At 46.9% G+C, this 22,334-nt stretch overlaps 1 protein-coding gene across 1 annotated transcript in view; it reads right to left on the bottom strand.

Annotated features, from left to right (window-relative positions):
- MCM8 (minichromosome maintenance 8 homologous recombination repair factor) overlaps nt 1-22,334 on the bottom strand; it is a 1,532,371-nt gene that overhangs the window by 596,536 nt on the left and 913,501 nt on the right. The window contains exon 10 of the mRNA XM_069608271.1: nt 18,308-18,506. Coding sequence (XP_069464372.1) covers nt 18,308-18,506 — 199 coding nt within the window. The remainder of the gene's footprint in view (nt 1-18,307; nt 18,507-22,334) is intronic.

Raw genomic sequence — 22,334 nt, 5'->3', positions numbered from 1 at the left:
TGTTACGCTCACCTGGTATCCACAGGGACGCCACCCAGCTGGGTTACTCGCTGGTATGCTTCTCAGCTTTGCCTTGATGTGGTCTGCGGGGAAGGTTCTGCCTTGTGGTAGAATTAGGCGTGCTCTCCGTCCTGCCTTCTTTGCAGGGGCACGTTGTCTTTCATGGGCGAGTGCGGTCCAGTTACTTCATTGACGTCGGCCCGTTTGATATTGTTCAGGTAGGTCTTATTGCTGTTCTTTAGTTTTGTTGCTATCCTGCATGCCTTTCTTTGTTTAAAATGTCTCTTTTTTCTCCCTTAGGTATGCAGAGCTTCAGTGCGGCGAACTGGCTTAGTTGAGCCCCGCTGGTAAATGATAGAGCAATAAAAGCGCTATGAGGTGGTAAGTAAGCGCTATGTGCAGCGCTGCGAAGTCTTGCCTTTGCTAACCTGTGTTTTCCTTCCTTGTAGGTCGCGGTGTTCTTCAGCGCGAGTGGAATGTCCGGAGTGGTGCCAGCCGAGAGGCGACCAGCCAGGTAAGCCTTTTGAGCAGTTTGTAATTTGTAAATGTCTCTACAGATTTCTTTAATGTTGCCTCTATCTTCCTCTTTCAGGTTGTTCTGTCCGGAAGGCGTGCAGATTCGAGGAAGCTGTTCTCAGTAGCTGCCAGTGTTTAAAGATGAAGACTGCACGTAAGATGCTTCTGCTAATGATGTCCCTTTTGTCTCCTTGCAGGTTCTGCTTCTCTGAGGTAATAGCTGGACACGGTGAGCGTCACATTGCAAGCTGCAAAGTAACACGAAGCATGTTCTGCAGTCAGGGTGTGGTTTATATAGCCCAGGTAAAGTAGTACCAGGGAAAGTAGTTCCAGGCCTGCCACACCCAAAACACTAGACCGCATAGCTTGGTTCTTAGGAACCAAACTATGTGGATGCCTCCATGTTGGCTGACAATACAATAAAGTAGTTCCCAAGCACATTGTTGTTCATGGTGTATGAGCCTGGCGCCAAAGGCGCCAGGACTGGCCCCATGAGGGCTTTTGAAGAGGATGCCAGGCTCTAGAGGCACAAGTCCTGACTCCACCTGGCCAATGGGTTTGCCAGAGGGGGTTTTAGGCGAGGGTCGTGACAGTTTGAAACGTTTTCAGAAGATAAAGAAACACGTTTTGAATCAACATTTTGCAGACATTCAGTATAAAACAAACTATTTTGCTTACTATCAGAACCTGGGCAAAATATAGAACCACAAATACTTGGTAATATATAATGTCCATTTTGTGAGAATAAATTACCACAAATGTATCCCGTCTATATTTGCTCAGAAACATTTTAGTGTCCAAAGAAGAGGCAGGCCCAAAGATCATAAAAGGTTAGAAATCAGAGAATAAGTGTTTACAAGCCACCCAACAGAGTCCACTCAATACTTGTGCCCATTATAACAAAAAATACAACTTATATTTAATTTTTCCTTTTTCAATCTGGTCTACCTTCTGATAAAATGGTAACTTTTGTTTGGCAAAAAGTGCAAAACAGCACCCATAAAGTGCATCTAAATAGAGTGCACTACTGCAGTGTGCCAAGCCAGAAAACTTAAGTGCATATGCAAATTCAAAAGTCACAACTTGTCCTGCCACCCCAGAGCTACAGTTGAGGTAGTTGTGTACCACCATCTGTTGAGGATGCTACAAAATCTAACCCGAGGTGGAAGGCGTAACGCGGTTAGTGTGTTTAGAGCAATGAGGTTTAACTCCCAGGTAGGGGTAGTAGACTGAAACAGAGCAGAGATACAATGAGTCCATACACATACATCTAGAAAATACACCACACTGATATAATGAGAAATGTATACTTTAATAGAAAATCAAACATAAAATTATCATGTCAAATAAGTACTGTAGAGTATAACACACAGTATTAAGTAAATACCAAGTATACTTCTAAAAGCAGTAATGCCTATACAAGGACTCTATCAACCCCAATTTCTATATGTGGGTGCTTTTCTTGAGGTGAGCACCCAAGACAATATAAAAGGGTGTGGAGAACCAGGATACTATAAACCCTATCAAACAGGTAGGCACCCAGAACTTTGCACAACTACGTCTAGTGTCCTAAAGACATATCCCCACCCTAGTACATGTGAAAGATCCTAATCCTGGTAGTCCGCACCTAGCATATGTGGCAGGGTATGGGACTGAAAGAAGGGAAACAATTTCTACCTGACGGCACAATTATTTACAATCCCTAGGCCTAAAATCCACATTAATTTAGACCTCCTAGGGTCTTACAGTATGAAAGCCCAGTCAGTGAGTATAATATGTTAAGGCCACAGAGAGGATGGAACCACAATACATTTTAGCAAAAGCTTCCAAGACTCGAACATTTCAGTAAGATTACCTTCCTGATACATTTCATGGACAGATATATACATTGGACCAGTTGCAATTACAGTGTTTCAAGTACATTTGCCATTGCAGGAATGAAAGAGGACTTAAAAATGCATAGAAAATCACAGGCAAGCACCGAAATGGTGAATCTTGATCCAGTGCACACTGAAAACCGAAGGAGACCCAGTAAAAATGTCAAGGGGCAGGTAAGTACCCCAAAGTCACTTTAAGGAGATGTTCAGTGTTGTTCAATGTTCCATAGCAAGTAATGGGAAACGTTAAAGGCTTTTCCACACTACTGGATTTAAGTCTGATCTTCCCCACAGGTGCAGATGATGTGATGATCAACCCCAGGGAAGGCCATAGGTTACTCTATATATGTAGAATTGCGGTTAGGCCTCACCTCCCGGGAATCATTACCACAGAAAAGGGTTTCCCCCAGGGTAGAATATCGTGAATATTCATCCTTCCTAGCACCCCAAGGTAGGTACACACATCAGCGGTTACAGTGGAAACGGCTCCAGGGAACCCAAAACAACCTGCTAAGTAGATGGGCCTTCCCCACCGGTGCTTTATTCCGGGACGTGCACCCTCCCTGATCCAAAGAAGATCCCAGAAGCACTGTAAAAGTACAACTTCCTTGTACAACTACCTTTGTAGTTTGAGCCGAATGATGGATTGCGGCCGCTTTTGAAACTCTTGTGCGCACTAAAGCACTGTGAAGGTTCTATTGAGCCAGCAAGTTCTACGCTGGTCTGTGAGTGACCAATGGTCATGGTATCTCGGTGAAGATTTTTGAGCTGCACCACGGGTGCCTGCACAGTACTTACACTGTTTCCAGTGGAGGATTAATGTCCATTATCCCGTTCACCAACCCTCGACTTGGAACCTGGGGATTGGTTACGGGCCCATACTTGTTAAGAACAGGGCAAAGTTTTCTTTGCCCTACGTCCTGAAGAAGGTCTCCGACCGAAACACGTGTCAACGCTTTTCTGTGAAAGATATCTGACCTTAATTCGGCATCTGATATACCACGACACCTAATATTAGGGACTGGGTCATTGCTTTAAATGAAAGGAAATACTATATTTCCAATACCTATTGATGTAGGAAACACTGTGGGTGTTCTTATTGTGTGAATGTCTGAATGAGTTTTGTATGTGGCGATGATTGTTGGCATGAAATTGTGCTTATCAATTTTTATGGTATTTAGATGATTTTTTCGTGTGATGAATTTATTGAATACAATTTGAATATGTATTAAAGGAGTGTCATCGCATTCTGCTGATCCAACCTTGGATATAAGTACACTACACCTGAAGGATCAGGGATATAAGTGCAGGACTTCCCCTTTACTTCCCTTTCAACTACCTTTGAGCCAGAAGTTAAAAGATCAGGCGGAAGAGACTCCAGGAAGATGAGAGAACCTGCCGAATGGCACCCAGCAGCAGGGTGAACAATAGGTAACAGCATGGCAGCAAACAGCGCCAATGCTGGTGAAACCTTCAGATGTCCCAAGTCGAAGGCGGCCGACAAGCCCTTCTTCTCCTCCTCGACTTGTCGGCCGCCTTCGACTTGGTCAACCATGACATCCTCTGCAAACATCTAACCTCAGCAGCCAAATTCTCCGAAAAGGCTAATGCATGGATTCAGTCCTTCCTGAACAACAGATCCATGAGGGTCTTTGCTCCCACAGCCTCTGCCAAACCAGCCCCAGTCACCTGCAGCGTCCCTCAGGGCTCCTGCGTTTCCCCCACACTATACAATGTGTTTACAAAACCCCTCTTCGACATACTGGACCGCTTGGACCGCCATCTACACGAATTACGCAGATGACACTCAAATACTCATCCCACTAACATGCGACTATTCCACCGATAACACAGTACTCAACAACATTTATTCCATTATCCAAGAATGGATGGCCAAACACGGCCTTTGCCTCAACGACGACAAGATTGAGCTTCTCCTAGGCTCCCAATCCAGACTCAAACTTGACAAACTTTACCAGACATTCACCATCGACGGCAACAACATTTCCATCTCCAACAGCGTCAAAACTCTTGGGATTTACCTCGACTCCTCCCTTACACTGACAAGACAAATCAACGCCATCTCATCCGTCACCGCTTACACATGTAACCTCATCAATGCCAGCAGACCTTACCTCTCGTCCTCCAACTGCACCACCTTAGCCAGAGCACTAGTTCTCTCCAAAGTCGACTATTGCAACGCTCTCTAACTGGGTAACAGCCAAAAGAATATCAACAAGCTGCAAGTTATCCAAAATAACGCACTAGGAGCAGCTCTGAACATACCCAAACACGAACACATCTCTGACGCCAGACGATCCTGCCAATGGCTATCTATACCTCAGAGAATCGAATACAAAACACACCCTCTCACTCACAAATGCTTATCAAACCAACCACCCAGATACCTCTCAGACAACTTCACACACCACACCCCATCTTGCCCAACTAGATCAGCCCAAACACACTGCCTAAATATCCCCAGATACAAACTCCAAAAAGCAGGAGGTTGAAGCTTCCCTCTGCTTGCCACTAAACTTTGGAACTCACTACCAGTTGATCTTCGATCCGAACCATCCTTTCACCGATTCAGACACAGTGCTAAAACTTGGTTACTGGCCAAAGAAGCCTAAAACGCCAATTATTACCTCACAAATGTACTTACTGCCTGTATAATCTGCACAACTTCAATCCTTGTAAATTATGTCATATTATGTACATTACCAGTAACTGTTTTATAATGTCTATACTACCTGTATTGTTTACCTATTGACTATGCTTGCTTGCTATGTTGTAACCATGCCAAGCGCCTGGATTCCCCAGGGCCAGGCGGCGCTATACAAATAATAAACTAAACTAAACTAAACTGAAGATCTGGTAGAGCGATGAACTCTCAGCACCCTTCTGGATACCTGTAGAAGCCCACAGCCAAGCAGAAGATCCTGGCGTGAAATTGAGTGATGCAATGGTTCGACCCAGCAGATTGGGGACATGGGTGACGGGGAATCACCTTGTCATCTTGAAAAACTTCAGACCAATATACCCAGTAAGGGTTAGAAACAGCAAAATTGTTGGAAATCACAGCACCAATCTCCTTCTGCAGGTAGGCAGACCTGCTACCTTCAAATTATAGGAACAAACAGGCACAAGAGAGGTAGTGACAGGACAGAACCTAAATATTCCTGTGAAAGGTGTGTGGCCAGCCAGCCAATCAAAAAAAGGGGTTGGGGAGACCACAAGGGGGAGCGGAGGAACATGGCCAGGTGAACAGGAGCTCCTGACCATGTCGGCGTGAGGAGATGAAAATGAGCAGATTCCTCCCGTGCCTATATTCAATGCCAACGGTGCTACAGAACTTTTAAGTCCAGAAACCCGTGGCTGCAACTAAAAGATGCTGCCAAGCCGCAGACTAGAGGAGAAAGCTGCCCTCTGCGGTGCACATTAAGCGGGCCTAACTACGACTAAGAGTACTGCCAGACCAAAGCAGTGCTGAAGTGGTCTGGGAGACACGCTGCAGGGTACCGGAGCCGAAACACATTGGGGATCCAACATCAGAGCAGGCAGGAGAGATTGGCTCCGTCCAGCACACTTAACCACGTACCGCAGGGGTGCCTGGCGAGGGGGCCGGCTGTGCGAGGCAGCACCGGCACCACCGCAAGCAGTGGAGAGAGGGACAACACAGCAACGGCTTGAGTGCGTTCATCCCCCACCGAAGCAAGCCTCGGCACCAGCCGAGGGGCAGTAAATGCCTTACGGTGAGCAGATGGAGAAGCGCCCCCAGGCACTCGCTAGGCCATTGGGGGTGCCCCCCTATTTGTGAGTGTGAAGCACCCTGGAGGGCCCTGGAGGGCCTAAAGAAGAGAGAGTGACCTCCCTCCTCTTGTGGGAAAATGCAGTAGGAAGCACGTAGCGAGAGGGGCACCAAGAGCTCGGCCCTGTGCATGAAGTGTGCAGTGCAGCCACGAGCTACGAGACAGGGGTGGTGTTTGCTGTGTGTATAAAGGCCACCAATGGTGACGGCGCCAGCGTGGGATCTGGTGAAAGTACTGTATGACTACAGGTTTGCCCCACTGCAGGGGAACAGGCCTACGCCCCACTTGCCAGGCGCCAATTCTTGACTGAGCACTCCTGCATTAACCGCTCTACATCGTGCATAAAATCCAACAGGAAAAGCAAAATGTGCGTAAGCATTTTTGCACCTCCGTGCAATTAGGCAAAACAGAGTGTCTGCATGAACCTTAACAAGGAAGTGAGGCCACAGAAAGGCCAGCCTCTGCACAGGGCTAATGAAATAACCTTAGAGAAGTGCACTGTGTGTTCCTTCTGCTAGAGGAGGAACCAAGAACCCACTGCCCACGCCGTTTCTCCCTTATCCAGCAACGCTTTGATAAGCCCCAATAAGCGAGCAAGCCCGAATGCAACCTCCTGACCAATATATCTCAGGCCAAGGCCGCCTCTACTTGCTATCCCCAGCTGAGAAGAGAAGTGGCAGACTGTGTTCAGGGACAGTGATCTGCAGCTTGCATAGCCTGGAGCCCCAGAGGGGCTCTGGCCTTGAAATAAGGAGTGGACCAGCACAAAAAAGGGCCAGACTCCGGCACTAACACACACAAGGCTGCCAGCAAAGCACAGCAAAAAGGAGTGTGGGAAGGAGCGGAGCCCCACGGCAGGCCTGGAGACGGGCCTTGGAGGACAATGAACCTGGTGAACAGTGAGGCCACAATGAGCAGGGCCTCTGCCGAAACGAACAGCGGGACGGGGTGAGAGGCCCTCCCTGTGTGACGTGAGGTGTGAAACTGGCAGGAGCGGAGGCGGAAAAGGCAAAGGGGGCAGAAAGGCAGGCAGAGGAAAGTGTTCCAAGGTAAAGATGGCGAGCTTTCCAGTGGAGGTGGAAGTCTCACAATTTTCCATGAAAGAGGATGCGGGAGGCATCCCCGCTGAAATCAGAACTCTATGCACAGACATACAAACCTCCCTTGCAGACCTGAGAGAGAGCGGCTACGATCAAGGGCAAAATGGAAGGCATTGAGTCTAACCAATTGTACGCAGACCTGGTGGAGATGCGACTAGACGCCCACGTGCCGGATCTGGAGCTGCTGGAAGAAGAGGTGGCGCTGAAACGCAAAAAGGCAGAAACAACATCAGGATTGTCAGCCTGAAAGAAAGGGACTGTGAAAAACCAGCGCAGGTAGAGCATGCAGTGCAAGGGATTGTAAACCTCGTGTTCATGTCAGAATGAACAAAGAGGGTGCAATTGGAACAAGCCCGCAAAGGGGGGGGAAACCATTTGGAAACGGCCTGAGATCAATCATTGCAAAATTTCTCAGGTATAAGGACAGAGCGGAGGTCCTTGCCAGGGCCAAAGTGATTCAGGACCTCGACCTTGAGGGCTCCAGGATTAAGATCTTTTAGGACCTCTCAAGGATGACCCTGTGCAGGAGAAGAGACTGCCACCCATTGACAAAATGGCTCACAGAACAGGGTATACGCTACCGCTGGGCCTATCCATTCGCATTGCAGTTCAAGGTGGAGTCAGTGCAGAGAGACCCATGGAGGCACCCGCCGAAACAGCAGGCAAGGATGAGCATGTAAGAGGATGGTGCACCCCACAGCGTCCTAGGAGAGGAAGGAACAGTCGACAATACATGAGGCTCAATGGCCACTCCCTGAGAAAAACACACATGAAGATGGCGCCAGGTGGACAGAAATGCTGGGGCTGAGTGTTTGCAGCCACGGGACACCAGGGACAGGCACAGAGGCTCTAATGTGAACGCTGACATGGACCAGTGGGCCCCATACCCCTGGTGGCCCTCACCGAACTATAGGGCGCCTCGTGGTTCTCAATGGTTGACACACGGTTGTGCCTATGGGTCGTTGTGGTTAGAAGGGGAGGGTGGGTCGACCAGGGAGAGGTCAACCCACGACCCTGAACCGGCACTATGTTGCTTTAAAGTTACTTACTATGCCTGTTGGGGAGGGGGAAAGGGAATGATGGGGTGCATGTCTCAGTGGCAGTCGAAACACAGAGGGTTTCAGAAGGCAGAAGTTGTAGTCGAGTTGGCGAGTGGTGAGGTATTGCCTGAAAGACTATGATGCAGTCATGGGGCTCAGTGTTCACAGTGGGCACTCTCAATTTGAAGGGACTAAATTCACCCACAAAGAGATCACTAGTAGCCCGGGAATTCAGGGATGCAGGCCTGGATATATTCTTCCTCCAAGAGACGAGACTAAAGGCTAGGGATGGGAAATCGATCAGGGGAGAGCACATAGGGAAAGTCTACTGGGTCTCTAGTGATGCTACATGGGGTGGGGGGCTATGATAATACACAAACGCCTAAACCTGACAGGGACGGTGGTAACCAGGAGGCTAAAGGGCCAGCTGCTGACGGTGCAGGGTGACCTAGATGGCCTCAGGATGGTACTGCCCCGATCTATACCCCTAGTCAGGCCACACGGCCTTCAACGAAGAAGCACTGGATATGGATGGTCGCAGCACTAGGTGAAGACCTCACAATAATAGGGGCAACTTCAATTCCTGTGCGGATGAGGGTCTGGATAGAGTCTCGATACAAGATCCACAGGCTGCAGGCAGAACAGAGCAGCTGGGGACCATAGGACTGACCATAGAAGCAAGGGGGATCATAGATGCATGGAGACAATTACACCCCAGCCAGAAGGGATACACCTTTTATTCAACAACGTACTCCACCAATTCAAGGATTGACTATATACTACTGAATGGGGATCAAGGTAGGCGGTTGGCATGCTGCGAACACAGGCCAGTGGCCTGGACTGACCACGACATGGCGTGCACAGAGATTGACATAGTGGGGATTAGCAGGGCGGATACCAAATGGAGGTGTAACGAATCACGGTAGTGCAACAAGGTCTTTGAAGAACAGCTACGCACCAAGATAACAGAATACTTTTTAACGATACAGGAGACATACCCATAAACACAATCTGGGAGGCGGGCAACGCCACATGGCGGAGGTGCCTCATGAGGGAAGGGGCCCGGAAAAAGAGGGAGAGCAACCTCACAGAAGAAGCCCTCAGGAGGGAAATCAGACAGGGGGGAGGTAAGTTGCATGCGGGGGAGCACTGTTCAGACATCTACTCACAAGACCTAAGGTTAAAGCGGGCAGAGCTCAAGGCGAGAGGGCTCGGTGACACTCTGAAAGTTAAGGTTCCTCAGGCAAAATTCTATGAGAAGGGGGATAGAGCAGATGCATTTCCGACAGCCAGACTGAGGGCACAGCAGGCAGAAAGTTGGGTCCCGGCGATAATAGATGAGGGAGGAGCAACTCAAACTAGGGCAGATGAGATAGCAGTTAGCTGTGCGCAGTACTATGAAAAACTAGTACTATGAAAAACTCAAAGTGAGAGCCCAGTGTGCGGGCAAACGCCTGAGAAGTACCTTTGAGATGTGGCTATGGGGAGTCTCACCGGGGATGAGGCAAGCAGCTTAGAAACTCCAATCACAGTAAAATTTGCAGAGGACATCAAAAGACTCTCTTCGGGAAAAGCTCCAGGGGAGGATGGATACACAATAGGGTTCTATAAGCACAATGCAGGTGCACTACTGCTGCACATGGCCTAGCTTTTACAACAGTATTCTCGATACTGGGGTGGTGCTGGAATCTTTTAGTAAGGCCTTAATATATGTCATACACAATGAAGGGAGGGACACCATTCTATGCAAGTCGTACCGCCCAATATCCCTGCTTAACAAAGATGAGAAGATCTACACCTGCGTGCTAGCCACCACACTTGAGGGAATGATGCCCCGTTTATTACATCCGGATCAAGTGGGGCTCATCTGAGGGCATCAGGGACCGGACACAATGAAGAAGACTCTGAACCTAATGGACCACATGGCCCGGGAGGGAGGGGACTACGCGTTGATAAGTCTTGACGCTGAGAAGACATCAATCGCATCGAAGGGGGTTGATATTCACATTCGTGGACAAAGTGGGCCTTGGAGAGAGGGCAAAGAGAGGTATTGGTGCATGTTACTTAGACCCAAGATAGTGGTAAATGGAAAAACATCCCCAGTGTTCAACCGCCAGAGAGGTACGAGGCAGGAGTGCTATTTGTCCCCCTTACTATTTGCCCTGACGATGGAGCCATTGGGTATCAGGTTCCGAGCTGACAAAGGGGTGAAGGGGATAAAAGTGGGTGACTCAGAATATACACTGCGCATGTATGCTGATGACGTACTGCTACACGTGTGAGATATAGTAAACTCGACCAAAAGGGTCCTTGAACTAGTGGGGGACTAGGGAAGGGTCTCAGGGTTCAAGGTTAACGCAGCCAAATCTACCCTCTTCCCCTGTAGCAGGGATGAACACACCTCAGTCACAGACCTAGAAGAACTAGGGATCCCGATAGAGAGGCACTAAATCAAGTATCTGGGAGTGCTGGTCACCAGAACGCTAGCCGACCTATGAGGTCAACTTCCCCCTGCTACTTCATAAGCTCTTTACCAACCTGGAGACATGGTCACAACTCACAATATCATGGTTTGAGAGGATAAACATAATCAAAATTACCAAACAACCCAAGGTGCTTTATCTGTCGATAGTCATGCCAGAAGACCACTTTTCGAATTGTAATGTAGGATAAAAAAATTCCTGTCGGAAGGGCGGAAGCAAAGGGTGGCATATCATATCCTGATTCAGCCAAAGGAGAGAGAGGAGGGGTCGGGCTCCCAGACATGCAGGTCTACTACAGGGCTGCACAGTTCTGGGCGCTGTGCCGCACTTAGGCGTCGATGGCGACAAGCAATGAGTTGCAATAGAAAACCTCCTCCTGCGTCCAGTAACAGCGGGAGAATGGCTGTGTGTGCCTTGGTGAGATATCCCACGCAAATTGAAAGACCACACAATCCTGGGACCTCTTGGACGCTCTAGAGGGCTAAGAGGGACATGGATGGGGTCACGACATGGCCTTCTCCACTCAGTCAATAGGGGCACATATGGGCCCCCCAATAAGGGACGACATACAGGACCTGCTTCGGTTCCAAGATTGGTTTGAGCATGTCTGGAGAGAGTGGGGCAGGTAGTGAAAGGGGCAGAATTCGTGGAGCTGGGCAACCTGGAGGCAAGCCTGCACATAGGAACTCTCCCAGTGTACCTGCAGCTGAGGGAGTACTAATGTCACCAAAATGAATGGGATGTCTCCAAAGGGACCTGACAAGCACAGAGACCATGCTCAGCACAGCTCAGATCATGAAAGGCCTAATCTCCCGATTATACTACTCTCTGCTAGCTGCCTGCAGGGGGGTGACTGACACCTACAAAAGGAGGTGGGAGAGGCAGCTAGGTGTAGAGCTCGACTATCACCAGTGGAAAACTATGTGCATGAATGCTCACCTCACCTCCATAGCATGCGAGTATAAACTATACAGCATTAAACTAATGTACTGGTGGCAGCTGGACCCCGTCCGCCTCTCTAGGATGTTCTCAGAGGTCAGTTGAAGGGAATGGGGCAAAACGCCAACTACTTGCATATGTGGAGGGCCTGCCCCAACATGCAGGTATACTGGAGGGAAGTCCTGGGTTTGATAACGGCACTATTTGGCATAGAGAGGAGACAGGAACCGCTCCTGGTACTTTTTAGTAGAAGCTACAGACTAGGGTTGGAGGAGGCACCCTCATACGGTGCACTTAATTCTGCTGGCAGCCTGTGCACGTGTCGTAATATTCTGTAAACAGCGGACATTGCCAACAGAACAACAATGGGTGTTGTAGGCAAGATATATTTATGACATGGAAAACATGACTAGAGCCCTCCATGACCGCAAGCCAGCCAGAGAGATGGGCTCCCTTTCTGTCTAAATATAAGACTCGGCCAGACCCAACTGTGTAAAAGTGAAGGCCATGGCGGTGTCACTGGTATCCATGCCCGCCATATAGGTGTGTGCACCTGGCCATGCTCCCTGAAAGGCCCAGGCTCTTGCGTGCTGCAATAACACTCTACTTTTTGACAATGTATGAATAGACTCCACCTGCATACGGAGAATCCTGAGAAGAGACACCTGCTGACTGCTACCTCGGGTGGAGGAAGGGAATAGGAGGGGAAGGAGTTTGCGGGCGGGACAGACGGAGGATGGGGGGGATTTTAATGGTTTTGCTTAAAACATAATCCTAAGAACTGTATGGACATTATGTATTGAAACGGTGGTCTGAGAAATGTGCGTTGAAGTCTTGATGAAAGTCATGTGCATGCAGTGGTGTTTTAAATGTTGGAATTTGCAAAAAACAAATCAAAAACATTGTTTCTTTTTTAAAGGTGCTGGGAGCAGAGGCTCATATGTCCAACCATACTGGTTGGTCACTGGGTCTGCCGCTCGCCGCAAATGAGAGGGCTAGTCCAGGAACCTATTCTAGCCTAAACCACTTAGGACCAAAATGGAGGCTGCCCTGATGGGCTCACAAAAGGTCTACATAGTCAGAACAGCCATTTTAAAGCCACTTTGTGGTCACCTAGGCAAAAGGAAATCCTAGAAAACAAAATGGGCAGGATCAAGATTATGAAAGACCCATTGATACTTCAATCTCTACCAAAAAGGTGCATTGGACCAATGCAGTAAAATGGCTTGCACCCTTGGTGAAGCCAAAATTAAAGCACAGCTACCACCGGTTAAGATGGATTTCTAAACTCTGACCTGGTGGACAGATGTTCAGAAGGCCAGCCTAGTTTCTTGGAACAGGGTAACCTCTGGACAAGCCAGACCAATCAAGGTAGCTATGGCAGGCGGTCAAGACTAAGTCTCAGGAAGGGTGAGGGTGACTGAAAGACCTCAATGAGCACACAGAGCAAGGACACTTACAAATTACTCCCAGACAGGTGTTATATCAAACATATAAACACATTTATTACAGCCTTTGTAACTCAGCCCATAGAAAAAGAATCACAGCAATACTAAGTAGATCAACACAACACTATCAATACAATGTATATACAAGACATTGGGGTTTAAAGGGTTAAATGCATGAAATATGTCGACAACCTAGATGGGAAGGAAACAGGCAGTGCAGGTAGTCTTTAGGCCCCTTCGACATCAGCAACCCACCTAACTAAGAGGCAGTCCAAGCCCTAAGAACAGAGGAGCTTTGTGCTCAATAGTACATGCAATGCAAGTGCATGCGGTTGTTCCAATGGGCAAAACGAGGTCTCTTCAGGGGTCTCTAGCAGCTCAGAAAGGTGGATGAGGCAATGAAGAATAAGTTCCCACTATTCAGGAGGACCTCCACTTGAAGGTAGAGGCAGTTCCAGAGAGCCGGATGGAGTCGCTAGTTCGCACTAGCTGTGGAAAGGAGAGGGACCCTCAGGGGCCACTCGTGCATAAAATGGGGCCCTGGCGATAGGGGTCACCAGTTAGTTTTAGAAGTACTCACTGGTCCCAGGCGCACTCGGACCCAAACTTTGCCAGTTCAGTCCAGTTCGCTTGCAGGTTCGAACGCGACAAAAAGGACATCTCTGCGGCTTTCAGTTCCTGAGATACAGCGAGGATTTCCAAACGGGACAGTGGCAATTTCTCTGCTCCGTGTAGATGAATCGACCTGGTTTCACTGCAGCAGGCTTCAGGGGCGAGAGGGTCACAAATGCAGCGCACTTCCAAGGGTTATTGCTGCAGCAGGGCAACACAGTAACCGCGTATGCTCCAGTCCAAGCGCACTCGTCTCACTTCAGACCTGGGAATGCCAAGTGTACGAAATTCAGTGTGAGGGTGCCATGGACACAGAGTTAGCAGTATACCAAGCTTCGAGGGCCTCCTCGAAACGGTGACAGAGCAAAGCAACTGGGTAAGCTGGTCAATCCACTGGTTGGCCCAGGGACACTTCTGAGAAAGCTTACTTGCAGGTTTTGATTAAGGTGCAGAGAATAGTTGGTCCCACTATTAGAATGGGTTGAAGCGTCTTCACAGACCTTCTAGGACGACCAGATGCAGGGGGTTCCCAAAGGACGACAGCGGGCTCAGGGTGCCAAACCTTCCAGCAGGTCACCAGCGGTTCCTCGACCCGGCTTTGTAGTTTCAGGATACTTGGATCCTATCCTTCGTTCAGTGAGAACTCCAGAGATCGACATGGTATGGGTGTTTTTGGCCTCCTCTTATCCAAAGTTCCCTTTGCGTCAAAACGGAGAGGACCCAATGGGAGATCTGCTCACAAACACACACTCCATACGTGGACCAATCATGGACCACGGTGGTCCCAGTCATTCACAGCACTCCAGACTCTCTGGCACCCAGGATGTGTATTGGGGACAGAGACCACAGCCCACATCCTGGAGGCACACACACAAGGCATGCAGAAGCCTGCGAAAGCATTGCGTTTTGCAGGAAAATGCATGACCAAATAAGGACTGACCCGGGTCGACTCGATCTAGGGAAGGTGAAGGAGCAAGATGGCCAAAGGACAGGACAAAGAACCTCGTGGCATGGCCATTTTGGAGCCAGGCCACCTATTCGTGCCAAATGTGGTTAACGCGGTTAACATGGCAGGAAAGGGTTAAAAATAATGCAAAAAGATAGCTGCCACCAGCCCTGTCCATGACACATGCACATCTCACAAAAAGTCCATCGAGTGTATCTAGGGCCTGGCCTTTGGAAAATGACTACAGACCCAAGTACACTGTACTGGAAGGTACATTGTGTACTTGTTATATGTTGAAGAAAAGTTGCAACACTGGAAAAGGACTAAGGGAAACAGTCTCCCAGTACTGACTGTCTTAAGGGCATGTCAGTTTCCCCAACAAAAGTGAGCGAAAGCCCAGAGGAGTGCAGCTGAAGGCTGTGCTTCTCTGGAAAGGTCAGGCTATGGTGTCTATACACGTGGAGGGAAAATTACATACAATTATGAAATCTTTCCTTACACCACCCATCTAGCCTATTCCCTAAAACAATTTATAGTGAAACAATTATACTACGGCAGAAATGAGAGGCACCCCTGGGACTGAGTTCCGTAAGGGTAACCCAATACCATATATGTTATATAAGGTATAAAGGGACATAACGGTAGGAGGACTTCAGGAGAAGTTCTCTGGCCACCAAAAGAGACAGGGGAAAAAGCAAAAGGTTGAGGGGCCCAAAAAGATGGTCCTAGAATCCCCAAATTAGGAATTCTGCCTAAACAACTAGCTATAGTAGACCCATGTAGATGGGATTAAGCTAAATTCTCCTCAGGCTGTTGCTTCGTGTATGGGATGGATGGCTACTGTGTTGAGTATTATACATGCCTTTTGTTCTACAGGAACTACAGGAACTGGAACTGGTGGGAGCAACACTGAAATAATGTCCAGCCATGTAGGATGATTCCCATAGCTTTCGCTACTTAAATTATTCAATCTAAACATAGGTAATGTGACGATTCACTAGAAGTCGTCACTTCTCCCCAAGGGGGGAGACCTTTTCCATGAGGCAAGGGAGGTAAGGCCCTTAACTGATAGTCCCTCTGGGGGTGGTAAATTCTGGCAGGATCTCATGGGGAGTAACTCTCCCTATAGGAATAAGGACAACCATCTAGGGTACAGCCCTTATGAGAACATTACACCCCGACATACTCTAGCCTCTCCGTCCTCTGCTTACCTTTTTGCAGAAAGTAGACCTATGTACTGTTATAAGGCAGAGTACCTCATGGTTCTTGAAAGTACTGAGGTGAAGAAAAACAACAGGAACCTAGGGTCCTGTATAATAGAGAAAGTCGAGTCTTCTTTGAGGAGGCGGAGGCCAAACCAGTCTTAGTTAACTTTGGAGTACCGCAGGGCGTGTGCGTTTCCCCCTGTTTATATAACATCTTTATGGTCCCATTTTTTGCCTTCTTGGAGCAGGAGGGGTGGTATTCACTAACTACGCAGACGACACACAGTGTGTCGTCCCTATTGTGGGCACCCATTCACAGGACGTAGAAGAACTGAACAGTGTATACCATTGTGGAGAACTGGATGGTGTGGAACAATGTAGCCTTGAATAGGGATAAAACGGAGTTGCTGATTCTGGGCACTCAGTCAATGCTGGCCAAGCTTGAACCATCTTATAATAGCTTTCAACTCGGAGAGGTATAGATCACCCGCAACAAGAAAGTAAAAACGCTGGGAGTGGTTCTTGATCAATAGCTTAATATGGAATCACATGTTGGGGGCCTTGTCTCGGCGGCAGCTTATTATATTAAGCTTTTGGCTCATCTCAGACCCTTCAATTCCCAGGCTAGAGCAATTATCGGATCAAAAATAGATTACTGCAGTAGTCCTTTGGTTGGGTTTAGTAAAGCCGACACTATGACTACAAGTGGTTGAAAACGGCACTGTTCGGGTGATTGCTGGATTATCTCGCTGCGACCACGTATCGGCTGCCAGATGATCTCTGCACTGGCTCCCTATGGCGGCGCGTGCCCTCTTTCATCTTCTGGTTATCACTTAAATGTAAACTTGGCCTAATGCCCCTGCAAGACGTCAGAGAAACCAACTCAAAGGCATGCTATTGAGGAAGCCCCAATGACATGCTGAAAACCCCAACATTGTAAAGGGTGGCACGGGAGACCCGGGCCCCTTTGCAACCAACGCTTGGGTGGCACAGCAGGGGGAGAAAGCCTACAAACCTTCTCCTCCTCATTGCAGTAGTGGAAATCAGCCTGTTGACCACCAGGGAAGGGTTGAGGATCCCAAGTACAAAAAGAGTACTTGGAAGGGAGAGTCCTTCACAAGAGTGGCAGGGATGAACCCACTGACATCCAAAGGATGGTCAGGCTCTAAAAAAGATACGAGTCATCTTCCTCATGGCAGTACTTGGCAGGGAAGTGAAACAAGTGGGCCAGTTCAAAGAAGAGAAACCAGGGTCTGCGACCCGAAGCAAGAAAGTGATACGAGTCATCTTCCTTATGGCAGTACTTAGCAGGGAAGTGATCCAAGTGGGCCAGATCACAGAAGAAGAGAAGCCAGGGTTGAGGACCCTACTAACAGTTAAATGTGGGTGTTGTAGGTGTGAAGCCTAATGAAAAGAAGACCAGGGGAAGGGAATAAATCCCCCTGGTTGTAAGGAACTGATGACAAGACACCAAGAGAAGGGAGTCATTCTCCTGTTAACTCGGACTGGCAGTAAGGCCCAAAAAGGCCTGGGGGAGGCAGTAATTCCCCTGGGTTCTCTGAGACTGGACATCAGGAGAAGGGAGACACTCACCTGCTCCCACCAAGAAAGTATTGTTTGGAAATGTACTATCAGGAGAAGGGAACCATTCCCCCTGAGACACGAGACTGTTCTAAAATCTGGGAACTGTTTCAACAAACTAGGAACCATAACCCAGGAGAAGGGAGTCACTCTACTTGGACGAGAACAGTAATGTCTTATTCTTTAGTTTCTAGTGTAAGGGACAGAAGAAAGGTTTTCTTGACACAGGACGGTAGGCACTTTTGAGTTGACAGAAGACACCTTATTTTTAGTTGAGGCAGGGAAACCCCTCTTAGGAATACGGATATATAGGTTTTCTCTTGCTTTATTGTTTAATACAATCATTAGCCCCAAACATGCCACTTTTGTGTGTCAGCCTCCTTCTTTTGCACCCTTAAATAAAGTAGATTTTTAAATTGGCCCATGTGCCAGGAGTGTGATGAGCAAAATTCCAAACTGATAATAGGCATTACCATTCAGCAATGTGTGAAGATGGAGAACGATCCACAGATAATGTTCTACAAAGAAGTACAGCAATAGAGGAAACAAATTAGTATTTAAAAAAACGTCAAGAACTGTGACTTTCTTTTAACAAAACTAACAAGCTAAAAATGAATAGACCAATAATATGCTGACCTTAACTTCTAAATAAAAAAAATATGCCTACTGTACTTTCTCATAATGTTCTAAGGATTTTTCATTCTGTATATATACGTTCAAATGAAACACACACACATATGTAACTTACCTGACAATGAGTTTAAATAGGTTCTCTTCTGCCTGAATCTCTTGGATGGCATATAGGTCTTTAAGTGAAAACTCTAAAGAAGCTCCTTGGCTTACACCATCCTTTGAATCTTTGCCTTTTTGACCTTTGCTATTGCTGACAGAGTTTGCTTCAATGTACAGAAGAAACATGCACTTGTCATTCTTGTTTCTGTAACCTCCTGTAAAGGAAACATGGATATGGCAAAATAAAGATGTATCAAAAAGCCTGACAAACTGAATTAAATATCATGACAATCTGCAAAGTCTCAAAGATGTACACAGGAAAAATGTTCATGAATTGCTGTACACACAACAAAAACCTATGTTGTGAGATAACTTTTAGATAGTTTGCAACTGACTATATGATTTACCATTATGAAGACTACTTGAAGAAAACTTGAGAAAATTAGTATCTTTCATCATTTGGGCATGACGTTCTAGTAGTCGGGTCGTGAAATGCCCATGAGGAGTATCGGCCTTAGATAAGGCACCCAATGGTGCTATTCACCTTGACAGGCTTCATCGCAACTGAGACCATTAAAGTTTAATACCCTACATCTGTTGTCACCAGAGTTTACAAAGCATGGGTCTAGTAGTGGATGGAACCACTATAGCAGTTGCCTAGAGCACGGAATGTGCTTGTGCGTAATTTTATATTTGCCAAAGAATACCATTTGCTCACATGAAAGCTGAGGGCAGGCATTAGGCCAGTAGGTGAGTTGTTTCAACTCAAACACAGGTTATGTAGGTTTGGCTTAAAACAAAAGGGTAAGAAGAGTTACTGGGAAGCACTCTGCAGAAATTAATGACAGAGGGCAGTGGGATATTCTCTGGCCTAATTATGTCGAGAAAACCCTGACTGCTTCGAGCCTAGCCATTGTTTCGGATGCCAGGGAAGAAACAAGCAAAGCAGATATCTCAGCGTGAAAGCTCGTTACTGGAAAAAGACGATGGACAGTCTCTTGGAAGGAAACGCACAGTTCTGCTTGCTTTAGGTATTGCATGCAATAATAAATAAGGTCGCAAGCAGTATGTAACGGTATCCCCCCAAAAAAGTGGTAGAAAAAGCTGAATGCGCTTTTACTGCGCATTCAGCATTAACAAAAAACGGAATGCTATAATGCCGAACAGCGGGAGCAGGGAGGGTGTCCCCTGCCCCCGTGACATTGGAATGGGGGAGGGGGGGGCAATACATAAAAAAAGAAAACCTGAGAAATAGGAACAGCACCCTCCGGCGCCAGCTCTGACCCACATTAGTAGGAGGGAACTGACGCTGCAGGGGACAGGAGAATCAGTGGCACGCTTCTGTGTGGGCCGCCAAAAAAGGTAAGTGAGGGCTTGGGGAGTTAGGGGGATGCGGGATGGCGTGAAGTGATCCAGGATTTTGCAATTTGATATTTTTCGGATTCGCAATTTTCTGATGCGCAGTGATCACGCAGATCCGTAGGTAACCGGGAGAGGAGAGGTAGATATTTTAACACTAGATTTCACCTCAAGCAACAGCCCCTGTGCACACGCGTAGGGCGATGGAGGTGGTTGAGCATTGTTTGTGTATTTGCGAAGTTCTGAGGCAAGATTTCTTGCTCTTTTGCCGTTTTTAGTCATACTTTAGAGGAAGCCGATTGAGGTCGTTGTTACAATCAATTGGTATTTGCATGTTGACTGGGGCTCTGGCAAATGTGAAACAAACTGCAAATCATATGTCTTTTTTATTATTGCTTAACATCCGCTAAATACATTTTTCTCCTGCGATGTGGGTGCATCCAGCCTGTCCCTCTTCTAAACTTTTGCTGGCTTGCCTTATACTGAAGAGGAAGTATTTCGTCTTAAGAAATAAGAAGAAAGATGTCTCCCAAACCCAAAGGTATGACAGATGTCACAGCCATTTTATCCTCAAATCTAAATGCTGAGTCTGTCTAAATGTTATGTTAATTTATACCGCACACCGCTACCACCCAAGGGCAGTCTCCAGGTGCTCTAAATGTGTAATATTAGGATTAGTGTTGTGAAAACAAATGAGCACTAAGCCCAGTGTGCATGATCTATTTATTGATTCAATAGTACAACCCTTTTATCACAGACATATTTGTCAAATATAAGGTTCTGTAATAATCTTTATATTTGGTACTATTTGTCCCTTCCCTTTATCATGGGTGTATGTTAAAGGAGTACAATACGAGTACACCCGACTGTACATCTCCTAATTATAACTTTCTACCTTCATTCTTATTATGCCTACAATATGTATTGGAAGTGATCATTAGAAATAAATACTTTAAAATCTTTCGCAATAGCACTACAATTATAAAATGTCCTTTTCGATAGCGTCCCTTATCTAGAACCTTGTCTAGAACACACACAATTATATCTCTCAATATGTTTTTCCTTCCGGACAATGGTTCTGCTCAGATTGAATGCAATTTAAAGGCAATGTTTAATTTTGTATACTTGTCAAACAAACCACAATTGTAGACCCTGCAGTCTAGTGTGCTGGTTTCTTATAATGTCTGTCAACTGAGCCTATCTAACAACATGATTCTTGCTGAGAAATTAGAATTCTTCTTTTATAACTTGCTTAATGAGTGGTTTCTAAGCGCAGGATCGGCATTCGAACCTGTGTTGCGCTGTGTTGTCTTGCTTACAAGACAAACTCGTTGGCCCTGAGCTATCCTCCCACCCGAGAAAGTGGGAGAGTGAGAGAGAGACAAAGAGCATGCAAACCATAGATTGGTGTACATACACAGGGTAAAGCCCGTTGTTTTAATTAGTGTTAGGAAGTGGTTTCAATTAAGATGTTTATGAAGATAACCTTAAACTCTTCTGTTATGTGGCTTTTTGTGCCCAAGTCAGTGCTTTTCCCCTCTCAGCTGTCTAGACACCCAAGATATAGCACACATGCTTTCCCATCACAGGACATTCCAGAGTTCCTCATTTACCACAACTCAACATCTTGACCATTACAGTTTTCCGTTTCTCTTCCAAGTTGTGTTCCCTTGTTTTCATCCTTTCCAGCTAAAAGCTAACTCTAAATACTTGGTTGATTGTTTCAGATCCAGTTACGTACAACGTGTTTGTAATTCTCAATGTTTTTTTAAGGCAGGATCCACCCGGAGCCCATTTGGCACCTGCACTTTGATGATAAAAGAGAGGGACGTAGAAGTGGATTTGTTTCAACAAAGCTTTTTCCTTATGTGATTCTTCTCACTTATAAGAAGTATGACATTTCGTGTGTGCAGTATTTTTTATTAACTCAGTATTACTTATGTGTGTGAAACCTAGACAAATGTGATACAGCCTTGTGCCACACAGCCCTGCATTTAAATTCGGCAACGCGCCAATAAAAGGAACTCCTGATTTGACAATGAATGTGGCTTAGCAAAGTATAAATTGTTCAATGAATTAAACGGGAGAACCACAAACGTGATGGGTGGGAGGTTTTGAATTAATCTGCACCACTGACATTGCTCTGGGCGACCTTCCACACCACCGTTTTTTAGCCTGTCTGCTCCATTGCAAAAGATGTCCAGCCATATACAAATCAGTCAGGCAGTGCCACCAATGGGAGCAGCCCTGCCTGAACTGCTATGCCAGGTCCCCACTGCACGGAAACACAAGCAACCCCAGACGTGTAGGCCTTGTTGGGAATCCTCAGTGAGGTGCAGCGTGGTTCCCTATGGCACAGGGAGCAAGGGACCCAGGTCTGGGCATACCCTCTCTTCCATACGGAAAAAGTGAGAACCAGGCCAGGATAAACAAATCTAATGTTGGTGTATAAATAATTGATAATGGACAAGAACAAAATAGCAGCTGAAAATAATTGGGAAGAACTAAAGATGGATATATGAAATAAGGGCCAAAGATATTTTTGGAGAATAGTAGTGAACGGGTAATATAATGGCCCAGGCCAGCTTAAAGCAATTACAGCAGAGGTTGTATGGAGGAATCACTATTGCCACCGGTATAAGGAAATTAATGCTAGAAAGAATAAAAGGAGTACAATTCCTCCA

The sequence above is a fragment of the Ambystoma mexicanum genome, chromosome 4q (genome assembly GCF_040938575.1).
Source record: "Ambystoma mexicanum isolate Mex_15411 chromosome 4q, UKY_AmexF1_1, whole genome shotgun sequence".
Classification (NCBI taxonomy): domain Eukaryota; kingdom Metazoa; phylum Chordata; class Amphibia; order Caudata; family Ambystomatidae; genus Ambystoma; species Ambystoma mexicanum.
Note: the sequence above shows the minus strand (reverse complement) of the source record. Positions and strands in the feature narration are given on the sequence as shown.